Below are 27,881 nucleotides of genomic sequence, written 5' to 3' on the forward strand. Positions count from 1 at the left end.
TGTGTTAATGAAACACCTGAGCCTGGGTAAGTTTACAAATAAAAAGAGGTTTATTTAGCTCATGTATTTAGCTCCAAATAGCATGACAATGACTCTGACACTGACCCTCCCCCCGCAACCTGACAGCATCACCTCACAGAAGATGGCAGCATGGCTGTAGTTCATGTGAGAGGAAGAGATACCTTACAAGATAAGAAGTGAGAGAGCAATTCATATGGTCAGGTTTAGGCTTTTTTAACAACTGACTCTTGAAGAACTCAGGAGTCACATAAGAACTACTTTAATCTTTTCCAAGGGCAATTTTCACAAGGCTTCACCTCTTAAAGGTTCCTCTATCTCTTAACATTGCCACACTGGGGACCAAGTTGGAGAGTCAAACACCATCCAAACCATATTCAAATCATAAGCACTTTCTGACAACAATGCACAAAACAATCTTAGGAATTAATCATTAAATAGGAATTTCATTTTATAAAAGTTAACTTATAGTAGGTGAAATGCTGTAACATTTTTGAGCAGTAAAAATACCTTTTCTTTTCTCGGTATAGGAAAAGGATGTGTGTAAACAAGTCATAAATTCCCATTCACAAAGACTCTTAGAAATGGATACTTTTCTCAATAATTCTCATGAATGTGTACAACCAGGATGAGTCAAAATCAACAATTACTGAATATATACTGAGCATATACTCCACTGGTAATGTGGAGAAAAGTGGGCCATGTCAGCAATACCACTCCTAGGAATATACCCAAAGGAATGTGAGTCAGGTTACAACAAAGGTACCTGCACACCCATGTTTACTGCAGTGCTATTCACAATAGCTATGTAAACACCCAAGATACACCACTACTGACGAACAGATTAAGAAAATGTGCTATTTATACATCATGGAATTTTACTCAGCCACAAAGAATGAAATTTTGTTATTTGCAGGTAAATGGATGGAATTGTAGAATATCATCTTAAGTGAAATTAGCCAGGCTCAGAAGGCCAAAAGCTGCATGTTCTCCCTCATATGCAGATTGTAGACCTAAAACAAATGCAGCAATATTATGGGACATGCGTCACACTAAGGGGAGGCTGAGGGAGGGATAGGACAAGAGAAGAAAACCAAAAACTTGAATGAGGTTGATGTGTTCATGGTACAGGAATGAATATAGCAATCTTAAACTGTCCAGGGCCACCATGGAAAGTGGACTAGGAGTAAAGAGGCCTGAAAGGGGCAAATCAACTGGAGCTGTAATATACATATGCATGGGAACAACATAAGGAAACTCCTGTGTAGCTATCTTTATCTCAAACTAGCAAAACATCATGTTTCTGATTCTATCTTTCATGTTTTGTCCTCTACAAAATCGGAGAACAGGAGGGTGGAACAGGTTCTGGGGTGGGGGAAGCGGTTGGCACCAGTGGGAGGGGGAAGGTGACGGGGAAAGGGGTAGGAGATGAATATGGTGCAAACAATGTATACACATGTATGTAAATGCAAAAATGATACCTGTTGAAACTGTTTCAGGAATCAGGGGAGGGGGAATGGGGTAGAGCAGTGTTTGTGGGGGGTAGTTCAAGTATGATTGATAAGAACCTTTGTAAATGCTACAATGTAAAAAACAAAACAAGTCAGAAAAAAATACAAAGGGGCATGAGAGCTCACAATCTATTGGAAGAGATAAATCTCTAAACTGAGGTGGTAAAAAACAAAAGCTAGAGTAAAGGGACATGGGAAATGAATTAGAAAAATTACTTTTGAAAAAAGATGAGATTGGAGAGAAACAATCAGTTCAAATGAGGCTGAGACTGACATGGAACACTCAGAGTATAGGGGGAAGTACTGAAAGCTTCATATTGGATCATTCCTGCCCCCTTGTAAGGCACCTCATTGGGCAGGATCAACTCTGGGGCAAATTTTCTATATGAGCTACTTTATTAAATTTGCACATACTATCAATCTTCTGAAGTTCTCATCAAGAATCAATCACTTTAATAAAAATGTGAGACAGATTTAAAACAGGAAAGGTTCCAAGCTTGGCTAAATAATATTTAGCATCTTAAGGTAATAAAACAATAGAAATTTGATTATCAAGATTTTTATTAAATTGTGGCATATTAGTTTATACCCTGATAATAACTTTTTTTAATCTTTAGAGTAATATGATACAAAAACCTAGCTAGCCACATCACATTACTTTTTGAGTTTCTTTTGAGCAGCTTTCTTCTTGACCATCTGTAATCGCTTCATAGCGTTGAGCTGTGATTCTTGTGAAGTTGGACCTTTAAGGGAAGCTGAGGGATTGCTGTTGGATTCTGAAGTGGTTTTGCTAGTGGCACTTCCACTGGGCCCTGATGTCCCACTATTTCCATTCCCAGTTAGTTGGCTGCTGCTTCCTGGAACTAAACTACTAGGACTAGGAAGACCTACTTTGCTGACATTGTCACAACTAACTGAGCGACTAAGGCTAGTTTTGCCCAAGGTTAGAGGTGGAGGTGGTTTCAATGGTACAGTAGGTGTAGTGCTATTACCAGAACCTAGTTTAGAACCTATTCCACCTTTAGATGATGTTGCTAGACCAGTCAAACCCACAGGCTTCTGGTTAGCTGATGAGGTAGTAGGTTTCCCACTATTGTTTTGTGTTGTGGAACTCAATTTTGCTGTTGATGGACCAGCAGAGGAAGTTTTGGCTGCAAAAGCTGCCCATCCTGTTAGGCCACTAGTTGCTGAAGATGAAACATTGTTACTAGAAGAATTTCCTGAAATAACTGTGGATGGCTAAAAAAAATAAGATAAATATTGTATTAGAGTCAAATATAATCAATACCTATAAAATATCCTTGAATATATAACAAGTTTACTTGTTAGTTTTTTATACAAAAGTAATCTGTGAAATTTAAATCATACCACAAGATTAGGTTCCTATGAAGTTGATTTGAAACAACACAGAACAAAACTTATCCCAGGTAGTAGATGTGCTAACATTTGCAAAGCAGAAATTTCTGAATAATATATACTTATTCTAATGATTCCAAAAGAAAATATATGAAATACCTGCTTTAGAACTGCTTTTAAATCGAGGTGCAAGCCATAGCAGAAAATCAGATTTAGTGCTTTATTTTATTTTTTATCCAAAAAATATATTACCTAGTTCAGAAAAACATCAAATTCTTTAGACGCTGCTTCAAATGACTGGATTATTTCAAAATTGAATCCACAGTGAATGGACAAAAAAAAAAAATGCTTGCACCCAGGATTCCGGAGAGGCCTGAGATGAAGATTCAATCAGTAATTATTTATTGAGTGAATGTGTGAAAAAAAATGAAACAGCTGTATGCAAATTCTAAAGCCATTTAAAAAGTTGCCACCAAAATTTGAGCAACAGCTACACCACTACAAAATACATGAAGACATGCAAAGTTAACTACATGCCAGTATACAGCACTCACAATACATTAAGAAGAAAAGAACTCATAAATGTAGTTTGACAGTTTGTTCACAGTTCCATTGAAACTATCACCTAATAGATTCCTGCTTCCACATAAAAGATTTTATCAGTTGCCTAACGGGCTGCGCAGTGGCACTGTGGCTAGGACTGACTCACTATCACGTGTTTCTTAAGGGTGTAACACTTCCCAACTTAGTTAATCAGAAGCTTAGAGAAACACTAATGTCATAATATAAGTATGTCTTGCTCTTATTAACACAAAAATAACATAATATTAGGCAAAAATGCACTTTGTTCAAATTGAGTTGAATTTACTGCCACTCTTTACTATCTTCATTAAGATATCACAAGTGTTAGGTTCACACACAGGTCAAGGGTAAAGTCACAAACTAACATCAACTTTTAAAAACAGTTATTATTATGATTAAAAAATATTCACTTGTAATTTTAGAACTGTACTCTGAAACAGTTGGTCAAATATTTCTTAGCTTTTACAGGACAGCCTTCACTCTTGTTTGCATGTAAGTTATTTCTAACTAGTAGAAAAGTAATCAAGATGCTCAGTGGTCAAAGGGCTGAGACCTTTGTTTTGAGAGGAAAAGTTCAGCTTTCTGTTTACATGTTCTGAAAACCGATAGCTTTTTTTAGTATCATACGATAACTATTTCATGAGGCTATCCTGATAAAGAAAACTTTACATAAAACATAAATTCCTAGAGAGATACATACTGGTAATGAGAGAAGAAGCAAAAGGATTCAGGTGTAATAAACTTTTCAACCTTGAAGGGTGAATTTCCCCCTTTCTTTCTATTAAACATAAAACTACCTGCCATATGGTTAAATGATCTTTCAACAAAACTCACAAAAGACCAATACTTATGAAGTATAAACAAAGCAAGATCTGTGAGTTTGACACTTTATTTTAATGGTTTGTTGTTATCTGAGACTGCTTTTCAGCAGCATGAGAAGTTGTTTATAATACAACCAGGACAAGAAGTAACACAAATACAGAGACCAAGTAATTTACAATTTCAGTGTAGAAAGTAAATTTTCAAATATTTTTAACTTTGAATGCCTTTTTGCCATTATTCTACTTAGAAAGTCATTTGCTTTTTAAATGTGAAAGGGAACAAAATTTTTTTCATAGTAAAAATTTATTAATTTTAATTATAAAAACACCAAAACCTCTGACAATGAGCATCAAGACCTTAATTTATTTGCCATAAAATGATTCATGTCAGATTTCCTAAAAATAAACTACAGCAGTAATAGGTTAATATAAAAATCTGCCAAAATGATTAAGTATAGAATACAGCAACTTTACTTTTAATAAATTAGTTCTTACTTCTATTCCAATTCACCAAATTACTGTATGACAAATCAGTAATGTGTATCTCTAGTGTATTGATCCTTCTCCAAGAAATTAAAGTAAAAAACAATCTGCAAATAAAATTACACTATGTTTTTAGAGCATTTATACGTATTTTTTTTCATCACACCAAGATTCCTTTTTGTGGTCCTGTGTGAAACTCAGAGCCTCACACTTGCTAGGCAGGTGCTCTACCACTTGAGCCACTCCACCAGTCACACCAAGGTTCCCGAGCTTACTATTTACAGCTACTGAGACAAGGTAATAACTTTAAAATTTTCTCAGGTCAATCTTTAAGAATTTGGGTCTAATATTTTTTCTTCTATGCATACTACTATGTTTATAAATGGAATATATCATTCAGTAAAAGTATTTTTTGTTATAAAATTAGACAAGAAATTTTTTTAATTCTAGTGTATCATATTGCTAGGCTATTCATAATGTAGTGTGGTTTGAACCATGTAAACCTAAGAAATGAAAAAAAGTGATACTTTCAATACAAAGTATGCTTCCTTAGTATAAGAGGTAAGTACCAAGAAAGTTCATGATAGTAAAGAACAAAAATAAGATAAAGTAAACTCCTTCAATAGCCAATAAGTAGGGAGAAAAATACTTGAGTCAATCAGCTCTAGTAGCATGAAGAGAAAAATTATTGCTACTGTGGGCACTGACACTTAAGACATTTTAATACAAATACCTGATTAAAAATAAGTATCCACTATACAATAATGGTAAGAAGCTGGGTGCTAGTGGCTCACACTTGTAATCTCAGCTACTTAAGAGGGCTGAGATCAGGAAGATAGTGGTTCAAGGCCAGCCTGGGCAAAAAGTGAGACCCCATCTCAATCAACAGCTGGGTGTGATGGTGTATGCTTGTCATTCTAGCTATAGCTGGAAGTATAAAGTAGGAAGACTGCAGTCCAGACTGGCCTGGATAAAAAGGTTATTCTCCAGAATAACCTGAGCAAAAAGGGCTGAAGGCATGGCTCTAGTGTAAGCACAAAGCCCTGAGTTCAAACCCCAATACTAACCAAAAAAAAAAAAAGAATGGTAAGAAAATATCATTTTGAAATGATCATAGACTGTTCCTTTTCTGATTAAAAAAACCCAAACAGCAGGATTCAAGATTAAATAATGATATAAATGTTCCTTTCATACCTAATAGAAATGCAGTCTTCATTTCCAACATATATATTCAAAATATAAAGTTTCTCATTAAATTCAGCAATCAACCACTGTTCAGGCAACTAGATTAAGATATAAATGTGGATAAAAATGGGATGTACTATACCTTGACTTCTGTTCTCTTGAATGCTAGGAAGGTAGTCTCTTGTTTTAGTTTAGTTTCTGGTTTCTTAACCAATGGATCCTTGACAGCTGGAGCTACAGAAACAACTGTGGGGGCTGGTTTCTGTGGTGGTTTCTGAGATTTTTGAGCCTATAAAAAACAGTGGATAAAGTTAGATACAAAATATTTATTGAATACAAAAAAATACAGTAAATTATCATAGAACTAATACAGCATGTAGAAGGTGTCCTGTCCTATGTTCTGTTCTGAGACTATGCCAATGAGTAAGACCTAGTCTTATTTATAAATGGATTAAACACTTAATTTGAAAAGCAGATAAAGAATAAATAGTACCAAATGAAAAGGAAGTGATTAGAAGCAGAACATGAAAGTTCACTTGTTTAGGGAATGATATACTTTAGCCTGACCTGTTCAGAGCATATGGGCATTTGGTGAAGCAGCAGAAGGCTTCAAAGGCAGCTGAGGGTCAAAAAGAGAGAGAGATCATAAATGTGCCCTAAGGTGTTATGCACCTTACTATATGTATCATAATCTCAAAATGTAAGTGCTTGGAGTCACTGGAAATATTAAGGCAAAACAAATGAAATAAAAGTTTAGATTCCAAGTGTTAAATTATAGTAAGCAGAGTGGACTAAAGGGAAACAGAGACCTCTCAAGAGGCTAATGCAATAGATAATGATATATTTGTGGAACAGGGTAATAAGAGAAAAATAACAGATATAAGAGATATACAAGAGGTAAAAATAACAAATTCAGCAAAGGTATATATAATTAAGAGAAACATCATAAATAATGTTTTCAGTTCAGACAATTGTCGAAAAAAATGGAAAACAATTTTAAGGATGTTGAATTAAAGGACCTATAGGATATCTAGTCATTTGCAGAAGCTCACCCAGAAAGAAGGTCATGGCCATAAAAAGATTTGATATAAACTAACTCACAAAAACTGGGGGAAATAAAACTTGAGGAAGAATAGTGCTTTCCTTAGCTAATGAGAGAGTTACAGTGAAATAACTTAAAAAACTATGGAGATATGCTAAAGATAGAAGACTCTCAGAAATTATTTCTTTTGACAATTATAAATTCTTAGTAGTTTCTGTTCAATGCTCTGGAATGTACCATATTGCTCACCTAAAATAATTTTGGTTGAGGTCATGTTTGGAGGGCTAGCTCAAATCATAAACTAAATAAAAATTAAACACAGATATTTCCTGTTACAAACAAAAAGGACACATAATATTCAACTTTTACTAGTCTTCACAGGAACAAAAACATTTCCCATTTCTGATTTAAGTGATTAAAACATAACTTGAATTTTTACTTTTAACTAAGAACTGTTGACCTTAAAAATATTTGTGTGGTCAGACAAATTTATGTAGAAATTCATTTGATTAACAGACATGAGAACTCTCCTACCAAGAATTCTTAATCTGCCAGGTGTGTATGCCTGTAATCCCATCTACTCAGGTGATGGAGAGTAGGGGGATTGCAGGTCTAGGTCAGCTCAGGCAAAAAGTTAGTGAAACGCCACCTCCCCCCACCCCCATCTCAACCAACAAGCCCCTGAACATAGATGCATGGGCTGTGGTCCCAGCTATGTGGATGACATAAGTAGAGGAATTGTGGTCCAAGCCTTGCCCTGGACAAAATCATGAGCTCTTATTTGAAAAATAACTAAAGCAAAAAAGAGCTGGAGTCTTGGCTAAGTAGCAGAGTTCTTACCTAGAAAGCACAAGGCCCTGAGTTCAAACTCCAGTACTACCAAGAGGGTTTGAGTTCTTAATCAAAGGTAGGGGAAGAGAGATTGCAGGAAAGATGAACAAGTCATTGAAGTAGGCAACAATTCCTTGGTTTCTAATTTGTCTATTTTTTAAATGAATAAAAGTTAGAAAACTATTCCATGTAACAAATTATGTTAGTGAACAGTAAAAAGGGACAGCACACTGGGAGAAAGAGATAAATGGCAAAGACATTTCCCTCAAAGACAATGAGGGGAAGGCTGAGGAACACAGAAATACACATGGAACAACAAATATACCCATATAAATTCTGCCTGTCTACTTGTAAATTTTTTAATTTCAACTCACTCAGGAACAGACATATTCTGTTTTCTTACCAGACTCAACAAAGACTGGGGATTTGTATCTCACCACTTTCCACAGTGCTTTCTAGTATTATAGAATGTATATAAACACACTGACATATTAGGAAGGAATATTCATATCTTGAAGTCTAACCATGTCTATATTAGAATGAGTTAAAAGCTGAGGAGAGAAGAATATATATAATATGGTCTGGTCTTTACACAAAGAAACATAAATCACACATACATACCATTTACACAATTGCTCAAAAAAATCAGCTTAATTATTTATTTTTTCAACATTGGATGTCAAAATTTTTATCTTGAAAGCCCATGTCAACAAAAAGGCTGGTTAAAGTCGAGAAAAATATGATTCCTACCATTCTTTTCATCTGTCTGGTACATCGGGCACAATACCACACCAGGCGAGGGTCATTCACTTCCTTGTCTGTCACCTGGGGTTTGTGGCAATCTTGGTGGTAGAGATTATGGCACTCCTGACATTCTACTAATTGATTACCAGATGTCACCGTCATTTGTCTAAGAAAAACATATAAGTAAACATTAGACAATCTAAAAGTTTGTCCTATGAAAAAGAAAAAGAAACATGTAGATCATTTCTCCTTTGTTTTTGGCAGTGCTGGGTTTGAATTCAAGGCCAACACTGCCACTTGAGCCACTCTGCCAGCCCTGCCATTTAGATTGTTACCAATATACAACTGCACAAGTGCTTCATTTCTTTTAAAAGTTATGGACATTCAATAATAAAAATGTATAACTAATTTTGCTTATACTCTAATACTCATTTCTCATTGTAGGTTTTCTTATTTCTCCTATGTGGTAGATTTTAACTAGTCCTCCAAGTATTAATTCCTTTATGTTAGTTAGCTGCATGTTATTTCTACCACCATCATTAGTTAATTACCTAAAGTTGAGAACTGAATCTAATTTATAGTACGTAGACCATCATTGTATAGACAGGGTGTTTAATACATGTCTGACAAACTGAACGGGAATGCAGTAATGTGTATCAAAAAAGGGTAAGTTCTGGGGAGGGATGTGGCTCAAGTAGTAAAGTGCCTGCCTGGCAAGAAAGGACCTGAGTTCAAGCCCTAGAACCATTAAAAAAAAAAAGAAGAGGAGCCAAGATGGAGGATTGCTGATAGATCCCAGAAAACTGAACTCTCACAGCCTTAAAGAAACTTAAAGAAAACCTTAGGTTCGTGGTTACAAGGGGAGTGGAATCTGGCTACTCCATCAAATAAGAGGTCACTGATGTTTACACAATCCAAATCTACAATGACAACCTTTAAATTAGCTTTTTAAAGCACAAAATAGTCCCAAACATGTGGGCACTTGGGGCTGCCACACCACAGCACCAGTGGGGAGCAGTTTCTTTTTTCTTTTTCTCTCTCTTTCTGAAGAGCAAAAAAATCAATGTGGAGAACTGCAGACAGAGCCCTAAACATATGTGGGTAGTCCTGGACCCTGGAGGAAAGGATCAAGAATCTCTGATGCAGAACCTCTCACTGCTGTTTGTAACCCCAGCCTGCAGACTTCCAATAAAACCAAGAGATTCCTACAACCCATTTAGTTGAGCTTAACTGCATCTTCCATTTTTGAGAAAACTGCATAGTCCAGTTCAACTTGTGGGCACTGATTGCACCCTTACTGGACAAAGCTGTTGGCCTAATAAACAGAATGAATCTCCAGCACTGCTTGGTGGGGGTAGGGCAGCTCAGCTCTCCACCACCTAAGAGGAGGCAATAAGTAACAAGCGGAAACTAACTGCCTTCCCAGAGAAGAGCTTTTGGGCATGACCACTTTGGAGAACTCAACAATCCAAGCAATCTGACTCTGACTTCCCTCCTCCCCCTCAGAGGAGCCTGGGCTTAAATATCCTGAGTGGACTGCCCCCAAACTTGTGCAGTAGAGAGAGGCACCAGGGATTGCACCCAGTCCAGGATATCTACCCTAAGGAGGGGCAGGAACCCAGAGAAAACCCCTGTCTAAAGGGATAGCACCTGGAATGAGAGTGGCAATCTAAAACCTAGGGATTAGAAATTGGAGGGGAGTGCCCAGTATACTAATTAAACACAAAAGAAACCCACTCCTCTACAAAAGGAAGAAATGTGCACCACACATATATGTATGATATATATATGATAGATATATATATATCTATCATATATATAATATGGACCATACACATTATATATGCATGTATTTTACAGTCTGCTGATAATTTAATTTGCCTAGCCCTCTTTTGTTCCATATTCTTTTCTCTCACTCCTTTCTGTTTTTTTCCTTTACCCTCATCTTCTTTTCTTTCTCTGCCCCTCTTTCTTCCCACTGTCCCCATGTCCTCTGCCCAAACCACTCACCAAGTAGTCTATTATACCATCCACATACATTACTCCCATCCTTTCTATCCCTTTGCAATCCCTGACAATAGCAGCCTCTTCCACAATGACTAAACTATACCTTTGCACACATTAGGGTCTTATTACCCTTTAGTCCCCAAACTCAGACCTCTCTCTCCTTCTCACCATTTTCCTTCTTTCTCCTCATCATTTTTATTACCCAAGTTTTAATCTCTATGCAAACAACTTTTATTTCCTCAATAATAGATAATACTGCCAAGGTTTTTTTTTTTTTTTGGCAGCACTGGAGTTTGAACTTAGGACCTAATACTTGCTAGGCAGGCACTCTTACAACCTGAGCCACTCTGCCAACCCTTCTACCAAGGGTTTTATATACCATATAAATAACTGGTTTGGCACTGAATCTGTGAAATTGTTATTGCTAAGTTATACCTCCAGGTTAGTGAACAGAAATGATATAACAACCTAGCTAACAGCCGAGCTAGCCAGAGCAGAGAAATTAATTCAAGGGAAAGATAAGAGGTGATTAAAACTCCCAAACTTCTACTCAATAACACATGAGCAAACCTCAAAATAGAAGCATGAGGAATAGAAGAAGGCAGAGGAATATGACTCCTCAAAAGGTTACAAATCATATAGTAGAGGATTTGGTAGTGAAGGTGAAGAAATCTCAGTTTCTGAGGTCAATAGAAGGATGATAAGAATGTTTAAGGAACTTAATGAGGGTGTAAAAAAACAACTCAATGAATCCCAAGAGAATATGGATAAAAAAAGTGAGAAGACACAAAAACTAAATGAACTCAAAGAGGATTTAAACAAACATCAGAATGAAACCAAGGAAATTTACAAAAAGAGATATAAATGAAATAAAGGAGGCAATAAAGGCAATAAATAAATAAATGAAAGAAGAGCTTAACAAAGATATGGAAAGTCTCCAAAAAATGCACCAAACGGAAACCCAGGAAACAAAAATAGAGCACACTGGAACAAGAAGGCAGAATTTCAGGGCTTGAAGACAAAATAGATATTAAAGAGAAAAAGAAAACAGGAGAATACATAGGGAAGAGATTGAATAGTTATGAAAGGAATATTGCAAGAACTCTGTGACTCCATCAAAAGACCAAATCTACAAATCATGAGCATTAAATAACAGCAGAAAACTTCCCAAATCTCAAAAAAGAGAAGCCCATCCAGATCCAGAAGGCCTCTAGGACACCAAATAAGACGTGACCAAAATAGCATATTATAGTTAAAACAATTAGCACAGAAAACAAGGAAAGAATATTGAAGGTTGTAAGAGAGAAAAATCAAATAACAGAGAAGTGAACCCTTCAAAATAACAGGTATTTCAACAGAATCCTTAAAAGCAAGAAGGGCAAGGTATGAGATATTTTGAGCACTAAAAGAATACAATTATCAAATCTAAATAGTCTACCCAGCAAAGCTATCGTTCATAATTGAAGGAGAAATAAAAACCTTTCATGATAAACAGAATAAAAAACAATACATGATTACTAAACCAGCACTCCAGAAGATACTCAAAGGTATCACAGAAGATGAAAATAAACGTAGCTATGAAAGGATGGGAATGAATAAATCTCAAGGGAAAAGCAGACAAGCAATTATAGAGTAGCATAAAATCAAGTGTACACACACAAACCTTTAGCACCCAAAACAACTACATGGCAGGAATCACCATATACCTCTCAATATTAACAGTATATGTTAATGGCTTCAGTCTTCCATCAAAAGACATCAATTGGCAAGCTGGATTAAAAAGTAAGACTGATAATTTGTTGTTTACAAGAAATCCACCTCAAAGACAGAAACAAATGTTAGCTTAGGGTGAGAGAGTAGAAAAAGATTTACTAAGCAAATGGCCCCAGAAAACAGGCAGGAGTAGCTATACTTAGATAAAGTAGATTCCAAACCTAAATTAGTCAGAAGAGACAAAGAAAGTCACTTAATAATAATAAAAGGAGCATACTTACAAAAGCATCAAGAGGAATTTACAACTGTTAACTCATACACACCCAATGTTGTTACAGCCAACTTCATTAAACATACAATAATGGACTTAAGAACACAGATAGACGCCAACACAGTGACAGTGGGAGACTTCAATACTCCACTATCACCAATAGATAGGTCATCCAGACAAAAAGTCAACAAAGAAACTTTAGAATTGAATGACACCACAGATCAAATGAACCTGACAGATAACTACAAAGTAGTCTATCCTGCAACAGCATAATATACATTCTTCTCAGCAGCTTATTGAACTCTCCAAAATAGAAAATATTTTGTCACAAAGCAATGCTTAATAAATATAAGAAAATTGAAATAACCCCCTGAAAACTCTGACCACAACAGAATAAAACTAGAACTGAACAACAAAAGAAACAGCAGAAAATATTCAAACACCTGGAGACTAAAAAATATGTTGCTCCATGAACACTGGGTCATGGAAGAAATAGGGAGAAAATCAAAAAGTTTCTGGAATCTAATGAAAATGAAAGCACAAATTACCAGCACCTATGGGATACAGCAAAGGTAGTGCTAACAGAAAAGTTTATAGTCATCAATGCATGCATTAAAAACACAGAAAGACCTCAAGTAAAATGATGCATCTCAAACTCCTAGAAAAACGAAAACAAGATAAACCCAAACAAGCAAGAGAGAGAAACTAAAAATAAGGGTTGAAATCAGTGAAATAGAGACAAAAAAAAATACAAAGAATCAATAAAACAAAAGGGTGGTTCTTTGAAAAGATAAGTAAGATTGATAAACCCCTAGTAAACCTGACTAAAATGATGAGGAAAAGGTCCAAATTAATAAAAGTAGGAGCAAAAAAGGGGACAGCACAACAAACACCAACAAAATCCAGGAGATCATTAGGGAATATTTTGAAAACATATTCAAATAAATTGAAATATGTAGAAGAAATGGATAAACTTCCAGATATATATGACCACCCAAAACTGAACCAAAAGGATATCAATCACCTAAAGACATCTATTACAAATTATGAAATTTAAGCAGCTATGAAGAATCTCATCCCCATTCTCCCCAAAAAACGGTAGTACCTGATAGATTCATTGCTGACTTCTACCAGACCTTTAAAGGGAAGGAACATTGCCACTCATTCTATGAAGCCAGTATTACACTCATCTCAAAACCAGACAAAGACACAACAAAGAGACTTATAAACTAATCTCTAATTAATTTAGATGCAAAAATTCTCAATAAATACTAGCAAATCAAATTCAACAACATATGAGTAAGATCATACACGATGGTCAAGTTGGTTTCATTCCAGGGATGCAGGGATGGTTCAACATATGCATATTAACAGAAGCATAGACAAAAATTATATGATTATCTCAATAGATGCAGAAAAAGCCTTTGAAAAAATTCAATATCCTTTCACGATAAAAGCTCTGATGAAACTAGGAGTAGAAGGAATATACCTCAATATAATAAAAGCTATATATGACAAGCCTACAGCCAACATCATACTAAATGGGGAAAAACTGAAATCATTTCCTCTAATGTCAGAAATGAGACAAGGATGCCTACCCTCTCCACTTTTTATCTAACATAGTCTTGGAACTCTTAGCAAAAGCAATAAGACAGGAGGAAGAAATAAAAGGAAATCAAATAGGAAAAGTAGAAATCAAACTATCTCTATTTGTAGATGACAATATCTTATACCCAAAAGACCTGGAAAACTCCACCAAAAAAACCTAGACAACATAAATATCTTTCTATTCAAAATCAATTTACAAAAAACAGTAACCTTTAAATGTACTAACAATGAACAGACTGAGAAAGCATATAGGAAAACAATTGCACTTACAATATAGTCTTAAAAAATATCTAGGAATAAACTTAACCTCTACAGTGAAAACTATAAACCATTGAAGAGATTGATGAAGACTTCAGCAGATGGAAAGATCTCCCAGGCTCATGGATTGGCAGAGTCAGTATTACCAAAATGAATACATTCCCCACAGCAATCTACATGTTTTATGCAATACCCATCAAAATTACAAAGACATTCATTACAAAGAAATGAATGTCATTTTTCAATGAACCCTAAAATGCATATGGAGGCACAAATGACTGCAAATTGTCAAGGCAAAATTGAGCAAAAAGAGAAACTCTGGAGGTATCAAAATATCAATTAGAAGTGGATTAAGGACCTTAATTTAAGACCTGGTACTTTGAAGCTACTGAAGGAAAAAGTAGGGAGTACCCTGGAACTTATAGGAATAGGCAATCACTTTCTAAATAGTATCCCAATGGCTCAGCAACTAAGAGAAAAGATTGATAAATTGGACCACATGAAACTAAAAAGCTTCTGCAGAACAAAAGAAATACTCACCAAGTTGAAGAGGCAGAATATGAGAAAATTTTTACCACCATACATTTGATAAGGGATTAATACACTGAGTACATAGGGAGTTCAAAAACTAAACTCCCAAGGAATGAGCAACCAAATTAAGAAATGGGAAAATGAAGTAACAGAGCTTTTTCAAAGGAAGAAGTCCAAATGGCCAAAAACACATGAAGAAATGCTCAATATCCCTGGCCATAAAGGAAATGCAAATCAGAAAAATTGCTGCTGGGCAACGGTTACTCACACCTGAAGTCTTAGCTACTCAGGAGGTAGAGATCAGGAGGACTGAGGTTCAAAGTCAGTCCAGGCAAACAGTTTGTGAGACCCTATCTCAAAAACTAGCCAAAACAAAAAAGGGCTGGCAGAGTGGCTCAAGTGGTAGAGTGCCTGTCTAGCAAGCATGAAGCCCTGAGTTCAAACCCCAGTACCACAAAAAAAAAACCCAAAAAACAAAAAACTCCTGACATGAAGAAGCTCAAAATCCAATTACTTCTGAGAATGTACCTTCTATTAAGAAGAATTATCTGTTTTTATAATTACACATCTAAGTTTTAAAATACCACACAAAGTAATCTATATTCCTTTCATTTCCGCTATCTTTATGGAACTTTTCATGGTGTTGTAGGAATGACTTGTATCAGTTTATTTTATAAGTGCTGTCAACATTCAGGGAAAAAAGCAATTACATACTTCTTAAAAAGAAAGTTGGAAATAATTGTGTCTGTGAAACAGATTCTTCTTCACTAAAGAATAATGCAATAATTACTTTCCTTTTAGAACCCCAGAATATAGAAAATGTTACTATAGCATAACAAATTAAAGAAGCCAAAGTCATGAAGATAAAACATTTGAAAAATTTCAAGATGTTAAATTGCTACATGGCCAGTTATAAGGCATAATCTACTTTGTTCTTCTTAATCCCCAAATAATAAAAACAAAATGGAAAATGCCCAAAAATTGCAATGATTTTTAAGGGAAAGAGATACTGAGTAAGAAGGGATGGTTTATTCTTTTAAAGAAACAAAAAATTTGTGGCAAGGTACAACTTACCTACAAACAACACAGGCTAATCCCATCTCCATGGCAAAATCATCAGCACTAGTTTCCTCAAAACTGGAAAGGTCAGCCATAGCTAAATCCTTGCTGGTCTGGACAGTAATGGGAGAAGATCGTGTCTCTGGTTTCTCCAATCTAGGTTTCTTTGGAATATCAGCTCCTTCAGTAATGTCTGATTTCATCTATTAAAAGTATCCAAACAGAAAATGATAAAGTAACAGAGTAGAATAAACTTTACATCACTGAGAAATAAGATGGACAATATGCAATGACTAAGTCCATTTTACAGGTGTTTTCACATAGTTAGATGTGCACATTAAAGATCTGTAGAAGAATTATAACTAATTTATAATCACTATATTAAAAGAAAGAAGGAAGACAGAAATCAGTAAGTATATACCTGTATTTTTCTTTGTATTCTTCTATCAAAGAATTCTGAAAGTTCAGTGGACTTACTTATACTTTTTTTTTTCCCTAAGATGCTTGGACTTGAGAACCCATAGCACTAACAAGGCTATTTTTATTTTAAATTATGACTACTAATATGAAAAAAGTAAATAATGAGCTATCTCCCAGTCATCCAGACCTAACATACTACCCTATAGGCTTCAAAGTTATTCTGGCTCCATTAAGATTTAAATATTACAGATAAACATGTTGGACTGACAAAAGATAAATTCTGATGAAACATGGAGAATTTAGAAATCTTGTGCTTTGTTGGTGAGAGTATAAATTTAGCACAGCCATTCTGGATAGCAACGTGGCAATATACAGTAATGTTGAAGATGTACATGTCTATTACATCCACTTATAGGTATACATCTTACAGAAAATATTAACATGTCAAAAGAGACATGTAAAACCTAATTGCTCATCAATAGGGGAACAGATAAACTGGTTTATTCATAGAATGAATATTATATGACAGTTAAAAATGATCTAGATCGACACGTATCAACATAAATTTCAAAATCACATTGCTGAGCAGAGAAGTTACCAAATGATAAATATACACAGTGTGATATCATTTGTATAAATTTAAAAGCACAAAAATAATGAATGGCCACTAATTAGTAAAAGTATGAAAATGTATGGGATGATATATCCTACCTTGAGGGAAAGGGTTATTGAAGATATTTTTTAGTGTAGTTTTTATTAATTGCTAAAATTTTACTTATCATTTGCAGATATCATTCCAAACACACAATCCAAAAATTATCTGTGGCCTGTTAACATGCTTGCAACCATGTAACAAAGTTTATGTTTAGTCATTTACATCTTTATTCTTCCCTTTCCATTTTTACTTCTCAATAACCATTCCAGCCAGAACCTCTGAGTTATGAATTATTTACATTCACAATTACTGTACCCCAAGCCTCAAATATTTGTTGACAGTGATCTCAGTAAATAGTTAATTTTTACTCATTTTTCAGAAGGTCAAGTATCAAAATAAATTTACTGAGTAATTATGTACAATATCTACCATTATATGAAGGAAGAAGATATAAAACATTGTTTCTTTTTGCCTGTGGAACAGCTGATTTACTTTATCATAAACTAAATTAAAATAAAAACTTACTTTATCAGCAGGTCTCTTTTCAGCTTCTTTCTTTACTTTTTCAGTTGTGAGGACTTTGCCATTATTATTGCCAGAAGGAAGAGTAGATGATGTTTTGGGCTCTTGTTTAATAGAAATAGATTTTGTGTTTGAAATTTTGGGTGGCTCCACATCCTAAAGGGTAAAATAAAAATACACCAGTTCTTCAATATTCAGACTGCCCAATATGTCATAAACAATATATAATAAATTTAAGTAATTACAGTTAAAAACTGAGATAATTTGTTATGACCAATGTAACATGTTTTCCTTAAATAGCTTTACTCAGAAATAACTGATATACAAACTGCACCTATTTAAAGTGCAAAGTTTGATAAGTTTTGATATATGTATACACCCATGACACCATCACTGCAATAAATATAATGAACATATGCATCATCACCCCACATTTCTTTGTAGTACTCTGTAATCACACTCTCGCAGGTATATCTCCCAGAGAAACTTGGGCTCTGAGCCTGGGCTTGACTATGTGTTGAGCATAAGATTCTGATTAGACTTGAGCTACTACCCTCTCCTTCTCAGTTTAGTACTGGTTTACAGACCTGGGAGATTTGGAGTTTCAGGACTAGTTATGCTAGACAAGTTAGAAAGACTGTCTTAATGGGCATTAGAGTATATAAATAGGCATTGTCATTCACTAAAAGCCTATTATGTACCAGGTAGACACTATTCTTGGTGATTTACATACTTTATCTGTTTGAATTTTCATAACTTTACAGAGTAATTTGCATTTTTTAATGAATGGACAGAGGTAGGGTAAAATGATGTTACTATATATTCAATTGTCCTTATTATGAAATAAGGAAAATAAACAATACCTATCTCAAAGGATCATTACCACAAATAAAATTATTTATGTACTTAAACCACTCAGAAATGTCCTGGGATACAGTAAAGATTCAAGACAGTTATCCATCATCACCACAAAACTACAAGAGGTAAGCTGAAATTTTAAAAAGGTCTCTCTGCTTCCAAAACATATAAAATGTACACTGACTGCTTTGGAGATTGGAGCTACATACTTCTGACTTTATCTAAATATCCTACCCACATTTAATTTCTTTTGTTGAAATAGCCTGATTCTTTTATTTCATTTATTTTTTGTTCTTAAAACATTAGAGAAAAATTAAATGTTTATGGTTATATTCAGCAACTTAAAAATTCTGATCATAAAGAATGGAAATTGAACAAGTAAACAAATGGGTTTCTGTACATATCAAGTAAAAAGACAATATATTCCCCCAGACCAAACTAATTTTTCTATGTGTTGTAGCAGTTCTCTGAAAGCTTGAGGGAAGAAAAGAAAATTAAAAGAATATAATTTCTTTGTGACAGAGGAGATATCATTTTGGCATAAATTGTTTTGAGATGGTCTAATGTTACTACTGTACTACTGCAGACATTACAAAACTCTTTTCAAGCACTTTATTCACCTAGGTACCTTTTGAGTTGGCCGGTAACTTGAATCAATGCCCCGAGCCAAGGATTCATCAAGCAGTGCTTTTAGCTTTTCAGCAGAATCTTTACTTTTTGAATGTAAGAAACCTAATGCTTTTAAAAAAATGGGATCAAGTTCCAAGTTCACAGTAGCAGCCATTGTAAACACCTGAAGAAAAAAAGGAGTAAAGTACTTTAGAGACAATGTACAATTATCTGTCAAAGTTTCATTTTGTTGTTTTGTTTATAATACATAGTACTGTGCACATGATACAAAAGTTAAAATGTTTGAAAGGTTATTATAGATAAAAGTAAATTTCTTTCCTATCCTTGACCAGCATTATCTATTTCTTTTCCTCTGAAACAACCAGTGTTATCAGTTTTCTGTGTATTCACATTCATGACAAAGTTTTTTTTTTTTTTTTTTTTGAGACAGGGTCTTGCTATATAGCCTAGGCTAGTCTGGAACTCCTGTGTAGGCCAAGCTGGTCTTGAACTCAGTCTCCAGAGTGCTAACGATTACAGGTGTACATCAATACACCATGCAATGGCAAACTTTTAAATCCAGATCAGCTTCTTTCCTGCCCCAGAGCATCTTCCCAGCTATTTTAAACAATACATATGCAGTTTCAGTACATAGGCATATGACTGTGTTTAGGTCAAGTACATATCAAAATCTCTCCTCTTACATCAATTTCCAGAATAAAACCAGAGATTTTGTGCATACATGGTGGGGGGGTGCAGGGTCACAGGACACCAGTGGTTAATGGGTGCGCTAAGTGGTGTCTGTCGAGGTCACTACTGCAGCTTTTGTCTCAGATTTTTTTGCTTCTTAGTTCTCTTTTCCAATTCTGAATATCTCAGAAAACATGTTAATGATAGCCTTATGATACACATTCAGATTGTGTTTCTCTTGCAATAACTTATTTTAACAAAGTAAGGTCTCTGAAGGATGGTTCTATTATACATATCCTAGGGCCTAGAATGCTGCATTCTAAGGAGCTTAAATAGTGGCTGAGACGCTTGAATCATACATCAAAGGTTTATGAAATTCTAAAACATTAGAAAGTTTTGTTTTCAGTTAATATCAATGTTATCAGGTGGTTCTACTTCTGGTTGTCACTTTTTCAAATACCTCTCCAGGCAAGGAATTATTAAAATAAAAATGTAATAATTGCATTCAATCCTTTGATCAATTTTCTACAGCTTGAAATCCTCCTCTATCATTGAGGTTAATATTATGATAATACAACACACTCACACTGATATAGTTAAGGATCTCCCATTTTTAGGGGCTTATAACACCACTGAAACTTGCAGAAGGTTGGATCTTGGCATATGATAGCACAGGCTGAAAATGGAGTCTATTTATTCCTTCTTTCTCTACTTCTTCATTTCTCTCCAAGTCTGATAGGATACACACACACACACACACACATACACACACACATACACACACTCTCTCTCTCCCTCTCTCTCTCCCCCTCCCCCCTCCTCCGCATAGGGTTTATTTTTAAGTTTCCACAAAGGTTTTTGTTGTAGATTTGATAATTTCAAAATCATTGTTAATTTCCTGCTCTACTAAAATAGTTCTGACTCACTTATACAAATGAGTCCAAATGCTAATGAAAAAGTAACTGAATGTCAAACAGTGGCATTAAGAACTTAACAAAATGGAGAAGTAGCCCTAGTAACCTTCTGAAATTGTATTATTACATACATCATCTCTACAAAAGGACAGGTTCAGAAAATTTATTTTAAAATTTATCCATGGGGCTGGGGATCATATATATTCTGAGAAATAAAAACAAATCCTCAATATAATTTCCATGATTAAAGTTATAAACCTGCAACTTCTCAAGAGTATGTAAGATGAACACAGCCTAATTTTTCTATTGGCTTAATTTTATACAGCTAAAGGGTACAGCAGTTTATTTACACAGAACAAGTTGTTTTATTTGGTATTGATCAAAGGGCTGATATCTGGAAGAATCCTTAACACGTACTAGGGAAAAAAAAAAACCCATCACTTTAAATTTCCATGCTGAAAAGCAGAAACAGAGTATTGTTATATACTCCTATAATAAGAAATAAAAGTTTTACTTAGATTAGGTGACAAGAGTAAGCACCTAGATTATATAAGACTACAGGAGTTGTCAACATCAATATTCTAATGAAAACCTTGGATTTAGTTCTTTTTTATACAACCATATAATGATAAAACATGACAGGCTTTTTATCCCTGCCCTAAATCACTGACACGACTTCAAGCCTAGTGGTACACATGGTGGAATACAGGAAGAAAATATTAAAATTTCTTTTTTAATTAAAAATACTATCATAGAGTGATGTTGTACACACAAAAATGACTAAATATATATATATGGAAGCAGGCTCAAATTTTTTATCTTATGGCATAAGTGAGAAATATGTTAAAGCCTCTGCTCCAGCAACTTCCAAATTCCCTCTTTCCTATTAAAACATCATAGCTGCTTTAAGGTACAAACTATCTTCCCCTTGCAAATCCCTCCAGTGCTCTCATTAGCTCAGTTCTTGTTCTCCTCTATATAAACTTCAATGCCAGCTCCTACACATTCCCCTACATTTTTCTCAAACACTCCTTTTCTCTTTACCTTTAATATTCCTCCAGTGACATCATGTTCCTTACAAGCTCCTTCAAGGTAGAATTCCTTTGAGCTGTTCCCTTTGAAAGACTACTGAGAACTTATTGTATATTGCTGCTTTTAGAAAACTATTTCCAATACCACTCTTGGGGATATACCCAAAAGATTGTGACACAGGTTACTCCAGAGGCACATGCACACCCATGTTTATTGTGGCACTATTCACAATAGCCAAGTTATAGAAACAGCCAAGATGCCCCACCACTTTCGAATGGATTAAGAAAATGTGGTATCTATACACAATGGAATTTTATGCAGCCATGAAGAACGAAATGTTATCATTCGCCAGTAAATGGATGGAATTGGAGAACATCATTCTGAGTGAGGTTAGCCTGGCCCAAAAGACCAAAAATCGTATGTTCTCCCTCATATGTGGACATTAGATCAAGGGCAAACACAACAAGGGGTTGGACTTTGAGCACATGATATAAGCGAGAGTACACAAGGGAGAGTTGAGGATAGGTAAGACACCTAAAAAATTAGCTAGCATTTGTTGCCCTTAATGCAGAGAAACTAAAGCAGATACCTTAAAAGCAACTGAGGCCAATAGGAAAAGGGGACCAGGAACTACAGAAAAGGTTAGATCAAAAAGAACTAACCTAGAAGGTAACACACACGCACAGGAAATTAATGTGAGTCAACTCCCTGTTTGGCTATCCTTATCTCAACCAGCAAAAACGCTTGTTCCTTCCTATTATTGCTTATATTCTCCCTTCAACAAAATTAGAGATAAGGGCAAAATAGTTTCTGCTGGGTATTGAGGGGGTGGGGGGAGAGGGAGGGGGTGGTATGGGTGGTAAGGGAGGGGGTGGGGGCAGGAGGGAGAAATGACCCAAACCTTGAATGCACATATGAATAATAAAACAATTTTAAAAAATTGCTTTAGCAAACATTAAAAAAAATAGAAAACTATTTCATGGCAACCACTCGTCAACATCTCTTGAAATTCAAACCTGAGTTCTTCATTATTAGTCAGGTACAAAAGCTATCATTTCCCTCTCTTCCTGCCATCATCTTTGACAATGTAACATCTATTAATGATTTTCTCCAACTTCCTACACTCAATTTATTCAAATCTTCTTCTTCATCAGTGAAATTTGAAACGTGACACAACTTTTCTCTTTGAGTACAATCACTTTAGTCTTTGGCTACAATCTTCCATCACTCTCTGTCTTCCACTATTTTAACATAGAAACCTCTTCAGGGTACCAAGGCAATTCTTCATTTACTTATTTTGCCTTTCTTTATTCCCATTCCACCTGTTCTTTGAATACGTAGACAACTCCAATTTCTTGTCCCCTATGCTTCCTTCTTACTGGCACTTAAATGCCTCAATTTCTTTCCCTCACCAATCAGAAATCAGCAGTTGAGACTAAAATAAAATACTCATGATTATATGTCTTTTCTTTTTATTTTAGTTTTCTACCTTATTTTTCTCTACTTTCTTATGGTCTTCTCTGTTTTCTATTACTTTTCCTTTCTTATTGGCAAATACACATAGAGTGAATGAAATTTCGTTTCTTTCTACTGAAGTCATAAAGAGGTCAACAACTTCTTTATAGTATAATTTGTCACTCTATCTCCAAAAATTCTTTTCTCTAAAAATAATCTATTTCCAAAATTATTTTCCTAGATTTATGCAAATCATTTTATTACCATACAATTATTTTCCAGTATATTTCAAAACCTATGATCAAATTTACTATAAAAGAAATATGTATTTTTTTACTATAAAGTTCTAGAAAATAAAGTCCTATGTATGTGTATAGACAGATATATGACAGAAAAATTAACACAAAGGAAATTTTGTATGTGAAATGCAGATTTTATTTAAAAACCTAAGTGTTAATTTTAAAAATGTAGGAAAATTAATATTTACCGTTTTAAAATTGCCCATGACCTAAGAAGTAGTAGTATTGGTGTTCGTAGAATTGAATTTTAGATCATACTTGGAATTTTCTGTAGCAGATGTGTATGTAACACACAAACTCCCACTACTAAACAATTATCTTTTTTTATTCAACACTTATCCTTATTGTCTTTTGCTATTTTACTTCCTGTAAACACTCCATTGTCCAACCATTCAATGACTTTCTTCCAGTACTCTAGGCACCCTTGTCCCACTGCCCTATACTTTCATCTACTTGGTTTACATCCACTTTGGTAGCCATGTTCACCCTGCCTGCACACAAACTCTAAGCGTAGCTGAGAGCAATACAATATACTCTATCTTCATAGTTACCAGTCTCATCTTGGCACTCAACACAACATATAACAGCTTACCATTATCTATTTTCTGTCCGACTACAACAGTCTAATTTGTTTCCCCACAACCATTTTTGCCCCCTCCAAATTTTTTCATATCACCAATTTATTTAAAATACTTATTTATCATTGCTAATGGTCTGAAAATTAAAGAACAAGATTGTTAAGAAAGTCTCCAATGCCTTACATAATTTAGTATTACAGTAGATCCATGGTATTTCCTAGTATCTGGTTCCAGGGAGGCTATCAGTGAGGGAAAATCATGAATGCTCCAGATGCATAGAGGTCAGTACTCTAAAATTACTTCAATTTACCTAAACCATATGTACAGTAGGTCTGAGTATCCATAACTTTGAAACCACATGAAGTAGACTTACTTTATTATCACAAAATTACTGTTGTATACATTAATAATGGTCATCAAAAACTACTTCATACTCTTTTAAATCTCTAATACTATGGACGCTTGATTCATTTTTCCTGTAATAGTGCTCACCTTCCTCAAAAAAACATGCCATCTTCCAACAAATTTTCACTTAAATTAAGCACAATATGTGCCCCCTTTGGCTTGGGAGGATTACCATAGGTTTTATCTTGTCTTCTGCACATTTGCTTTGGGAAGGCCTATTTTCACAAAATTAAGGAACAAGGAACCAGCAAGTTTCACACAATTTAAACACAACTCAAAGTAACACAGGATTGACTGAGAGCTTCTCTGTATTTACTAAGAGTAATGCACATGTGAGAATTTCTGTTTTTGAAATATCTTTTGATTTTTAATTTATTTTTTATCATGCTTTGTCAAAACTGTGTGTAATAATAAACTGAGAATAATGTGGGCTTACTGTACATGTAAAGCATTCACAACAGTACCTAGCACACGATACAGGCTCATTAAATGTTACCTTCTATCTTTGACAATTCTTACTGTTAGTCTCACACCTTATTTTAAGTTCTCCAATATATCACACCCTTTCTTACCTCAGTGCTTGAGTAGAAAGTGTGCCCTATCCGCTTCTTAGTCATCCTTTAAGTCTGCACATTTTCTCAACAAAATCAGAAGTCTTACTGTTACGTAGTTCAAAAACATTCTGTATTTATTGGCAATATTCACCACAGTATTAATTGCGCAAAAAATATCTGCCTTTCTCATTAGAAAGTACATTTTATGAGGGCAGGCTCTCAGTACATGCTGACCAAATAAATACATGCTAGGCGCTTCCTCTTTCATAAAACTTTCTCTTCCTTCAAATTCTGTTATACACAAGTTTTTGGCCTGGTGGAATGGCTCAAGTGGTGAGAGTACTTGCCTAGCAAGCGTGAGGCCCTGAGTTCAAACCCTAGGGCCACAAAAAACAACAACAAAAATCAACTTTTCTAGCTTTCCTCTTCTAACTTTGACTACTCTTTTCCTGGATCACCTCATCCTTGTGGCTCTTAGTATTGCCCCACTATCTGTCCTGGGCTATGTAGTTCTGCTGCCAACTTCTTTGGCAATCTTATATATAGTATGTTTTCAAAGATCATATCTAGGCAGATAATTTCATGTTTTCTCCATTCCCACTTCTCTTAAGCTTGAATCCTATATTTGCAGTTGCTTAGTAGACATGTTTACCTAGTGGCCTAATCATATCTCAATTTCAGTTATAACTAGCATTCATATTATGAATGTCCCCTCCTTGTCTAATGTTTTATTTCAATAAATGACATGACTCTCTTCAGGGCCAAGGCCCTCACTGAATCTTTCCCTACTCTTTATATCCAAACAATCAGCATGCCTTTCCCATGTATTCTGACTCAGCAACATTTTTCATGTCTGATTTTTTAATTGTACTGCTACTATTCAAACTCAAGATTTTGCTTGTCTAAATTGTAACAATAATCTAGTTATTCTCCTTAACTTCAACACTTATCACATTATTTTTCTGAAACAAAGTTTTCCCCTTTTCCATTTTTCTTATTTTCTTGCTGAAAAATTAAGGTCTCTCATTGCCTTCAAAGTTAAGCCCAAATTTCTTAGTCTAGCATTTCAGAACAATTATTATCTGGCACAAAACCTATTATTCTTCTCTTGATATTCCTTCAGGAAAGCCTTTAGCTGGTCTTGCCACTCATTTTTTGTCTTACTGAGAAGCTTTTTAATCCATTTTTATATTTCCAAATACTATCAAGACCCTGTTCAAATATTACTTCTGTTCGAATATTACTTCTCATGAATACTCTGACAGCTGCTGTGCTTCCCCACCCCAAATCCTATTAGTAATCTCTCCCTTATAGGATATCTTCTAGTAGTTTTTCATGGTACTGGGACTTTTTATCTTGAGCCATTACTCCCCCTCCTCCCCCTCATGCATGCGTTATAATCCCTATAAAACTGAGTACTTCAAGGAGAGAGTCTGTATCTATTTTGCCAATTTCCTTGCTACTTTGTAACATACCAAAATAATGACCATAGAATTAGTGGATTAAGTGATCAAAGCAAATTGTAATGCTCTTTTTCTCTCCTATGCAATTCTAATAATTTCCCAGGTCATGGCTGCAAAAGTCACAAAAGAAACAATCTTCCTACCCAACAAAATCAAACATCAAAAAAGCGTAACAAGAGGGTTCAGGGAGTGACTCAATGGTAGAGCGTTTGTCTAGGAAGCGTGAGACCCTAAGACCCTGAGTTTAAACCCCAGTATCGCCAGAAAACAAAACAAAACAAAAAAACAGAAAAACACAACCCCCCAACCCAAATCACCTCGTTCATGACTAGAAACGTGTACAAATTTCCTACCTGTAGTACTCTCTTCCTAATCTTTCATCTAGTTTAAATTCATTAAGGCCGCTGCAGTGAAACTCCAAGAGAGCAGGGATTTTTTTCCCCTGCTCTAATCCCCTAATGCTTGGAATTTAACAGGTGCTTATGAATATTTATTGGATGAATGAACTAGGTTTTTGCTTAAATGTCATTTCCAGGGATTCTAAACTGGAACTAAACTGGGTATTGCTCTATAAATATGTGCTTTCCCCCTCGATCTCATTTTTCTTCCCTACCTGCCAATCTCAAAACTATTCATGCAGAGTGCAATATCAGGGCTGCTGTTTCATTACAGCTCTGGAAAACCTTTCTGTTCGTGTCTTTGCAAGCTTTTGCAATAAACATTCTTTTAAACATGCTACCTTTTTCAGTCCTCCACTGAATACTTGGCCCCTGGAATACACGGATACCTTAAGGACAGGTCTGGAAACGTCGGGCAGGGGACAAGAACCCCCGACTCTAAATCTAATCAAGCGCTGGAGAAGCTGAAAAGCGACAGCAAACACTTTGTAAAGTGTCAATCCTTTGATCAAAGCAAAACACACCGAAGGCCTGGCCTAGGACAGGGCAGAGTCCTTGACCGAGAGAGCTGGAGGATGAGACCGACAGGGACCGTACAGAGATCGCCCTAAACGCCCTGACGCAGGTCAGAGACCGGGTTCCAGGACCTCGTCCCCGGGGTCGGGTGCTCGGTCTACAACTCCCTCGGAGGAGGCAGTCCTCCGTGCGGGACAGCGGTCAGCTTGGGGTATGCAACCGCCGCAAACCAGGAGGTTCATCCTCAAAGAGCGGGGAACCCAAGACTCCACAGAGCCACATTCCCTCTCGCCCCTCGCGGGGGTCTCGAGCCTCCCAGAAGCATCTGGGAGCGGGATCCCTCGTCACAACTCACCGCTCCGCCCCGCAGCTCCGTCCGTTCCCAGTTCCCTTTTTCGAACCCGTCCCCGCACTAGCCGGCTTCAAAAACAGGAAAACAAAGGTTCCCGCAGCAGAGCCGGGGGGAACGTTTGACAGTGAGACAACAGGAAGT

At 35.6% G+C, this 27,881-nt stretch overlaps 1 protein-coding gene across 1 annotated transcript; it reads right to left on the minus strand.

Moving 5' to 3' along the window:
• Positions 1–27: 27 nt before the first annotated feature.
• On the minus strand, positions 28–27,863 carry Ints12 (integrator complex subunit 12). Its single transcript, XM_074041480.1, has 7 exons — positions 27,744–27,863; positions 19,104–19,268; positions 17,621–17,773; positions 16,036–16,223; positions 8,580–8,739; positions 6,099–6,245; positions 28–2,768 (listed from the first exon to the last, which is right to left on the minus strand). The coding sequence occupies exons 2-7, from the start codon at positions 19,257–19,259 to the stop codon at positions 2,184–2,186; spliced, it is 1,389 nt and encodes a 462-aa protein (XP_073897581.1). The 5' UTR covers positions 19,260–19,268; positions 27,744–27,863; the 3' UTR covers positions 28–2,183.
• Positions 27,864–27,881: the final 18 nt, after the last annotated feature.

Source organism: Castor canadensis, chromosome 9 (assembly GCF_047511655.1).
Source record: "Castor canadensis chromosome 9, mCasCan1.hap1v2, whole genome shotgun sequence".
Lineage (NCBI taxonomy): Eukaryota > Metazoa > Chordata > Mammalia > Rodentia > Castoridae > Castor > Castor canadensis.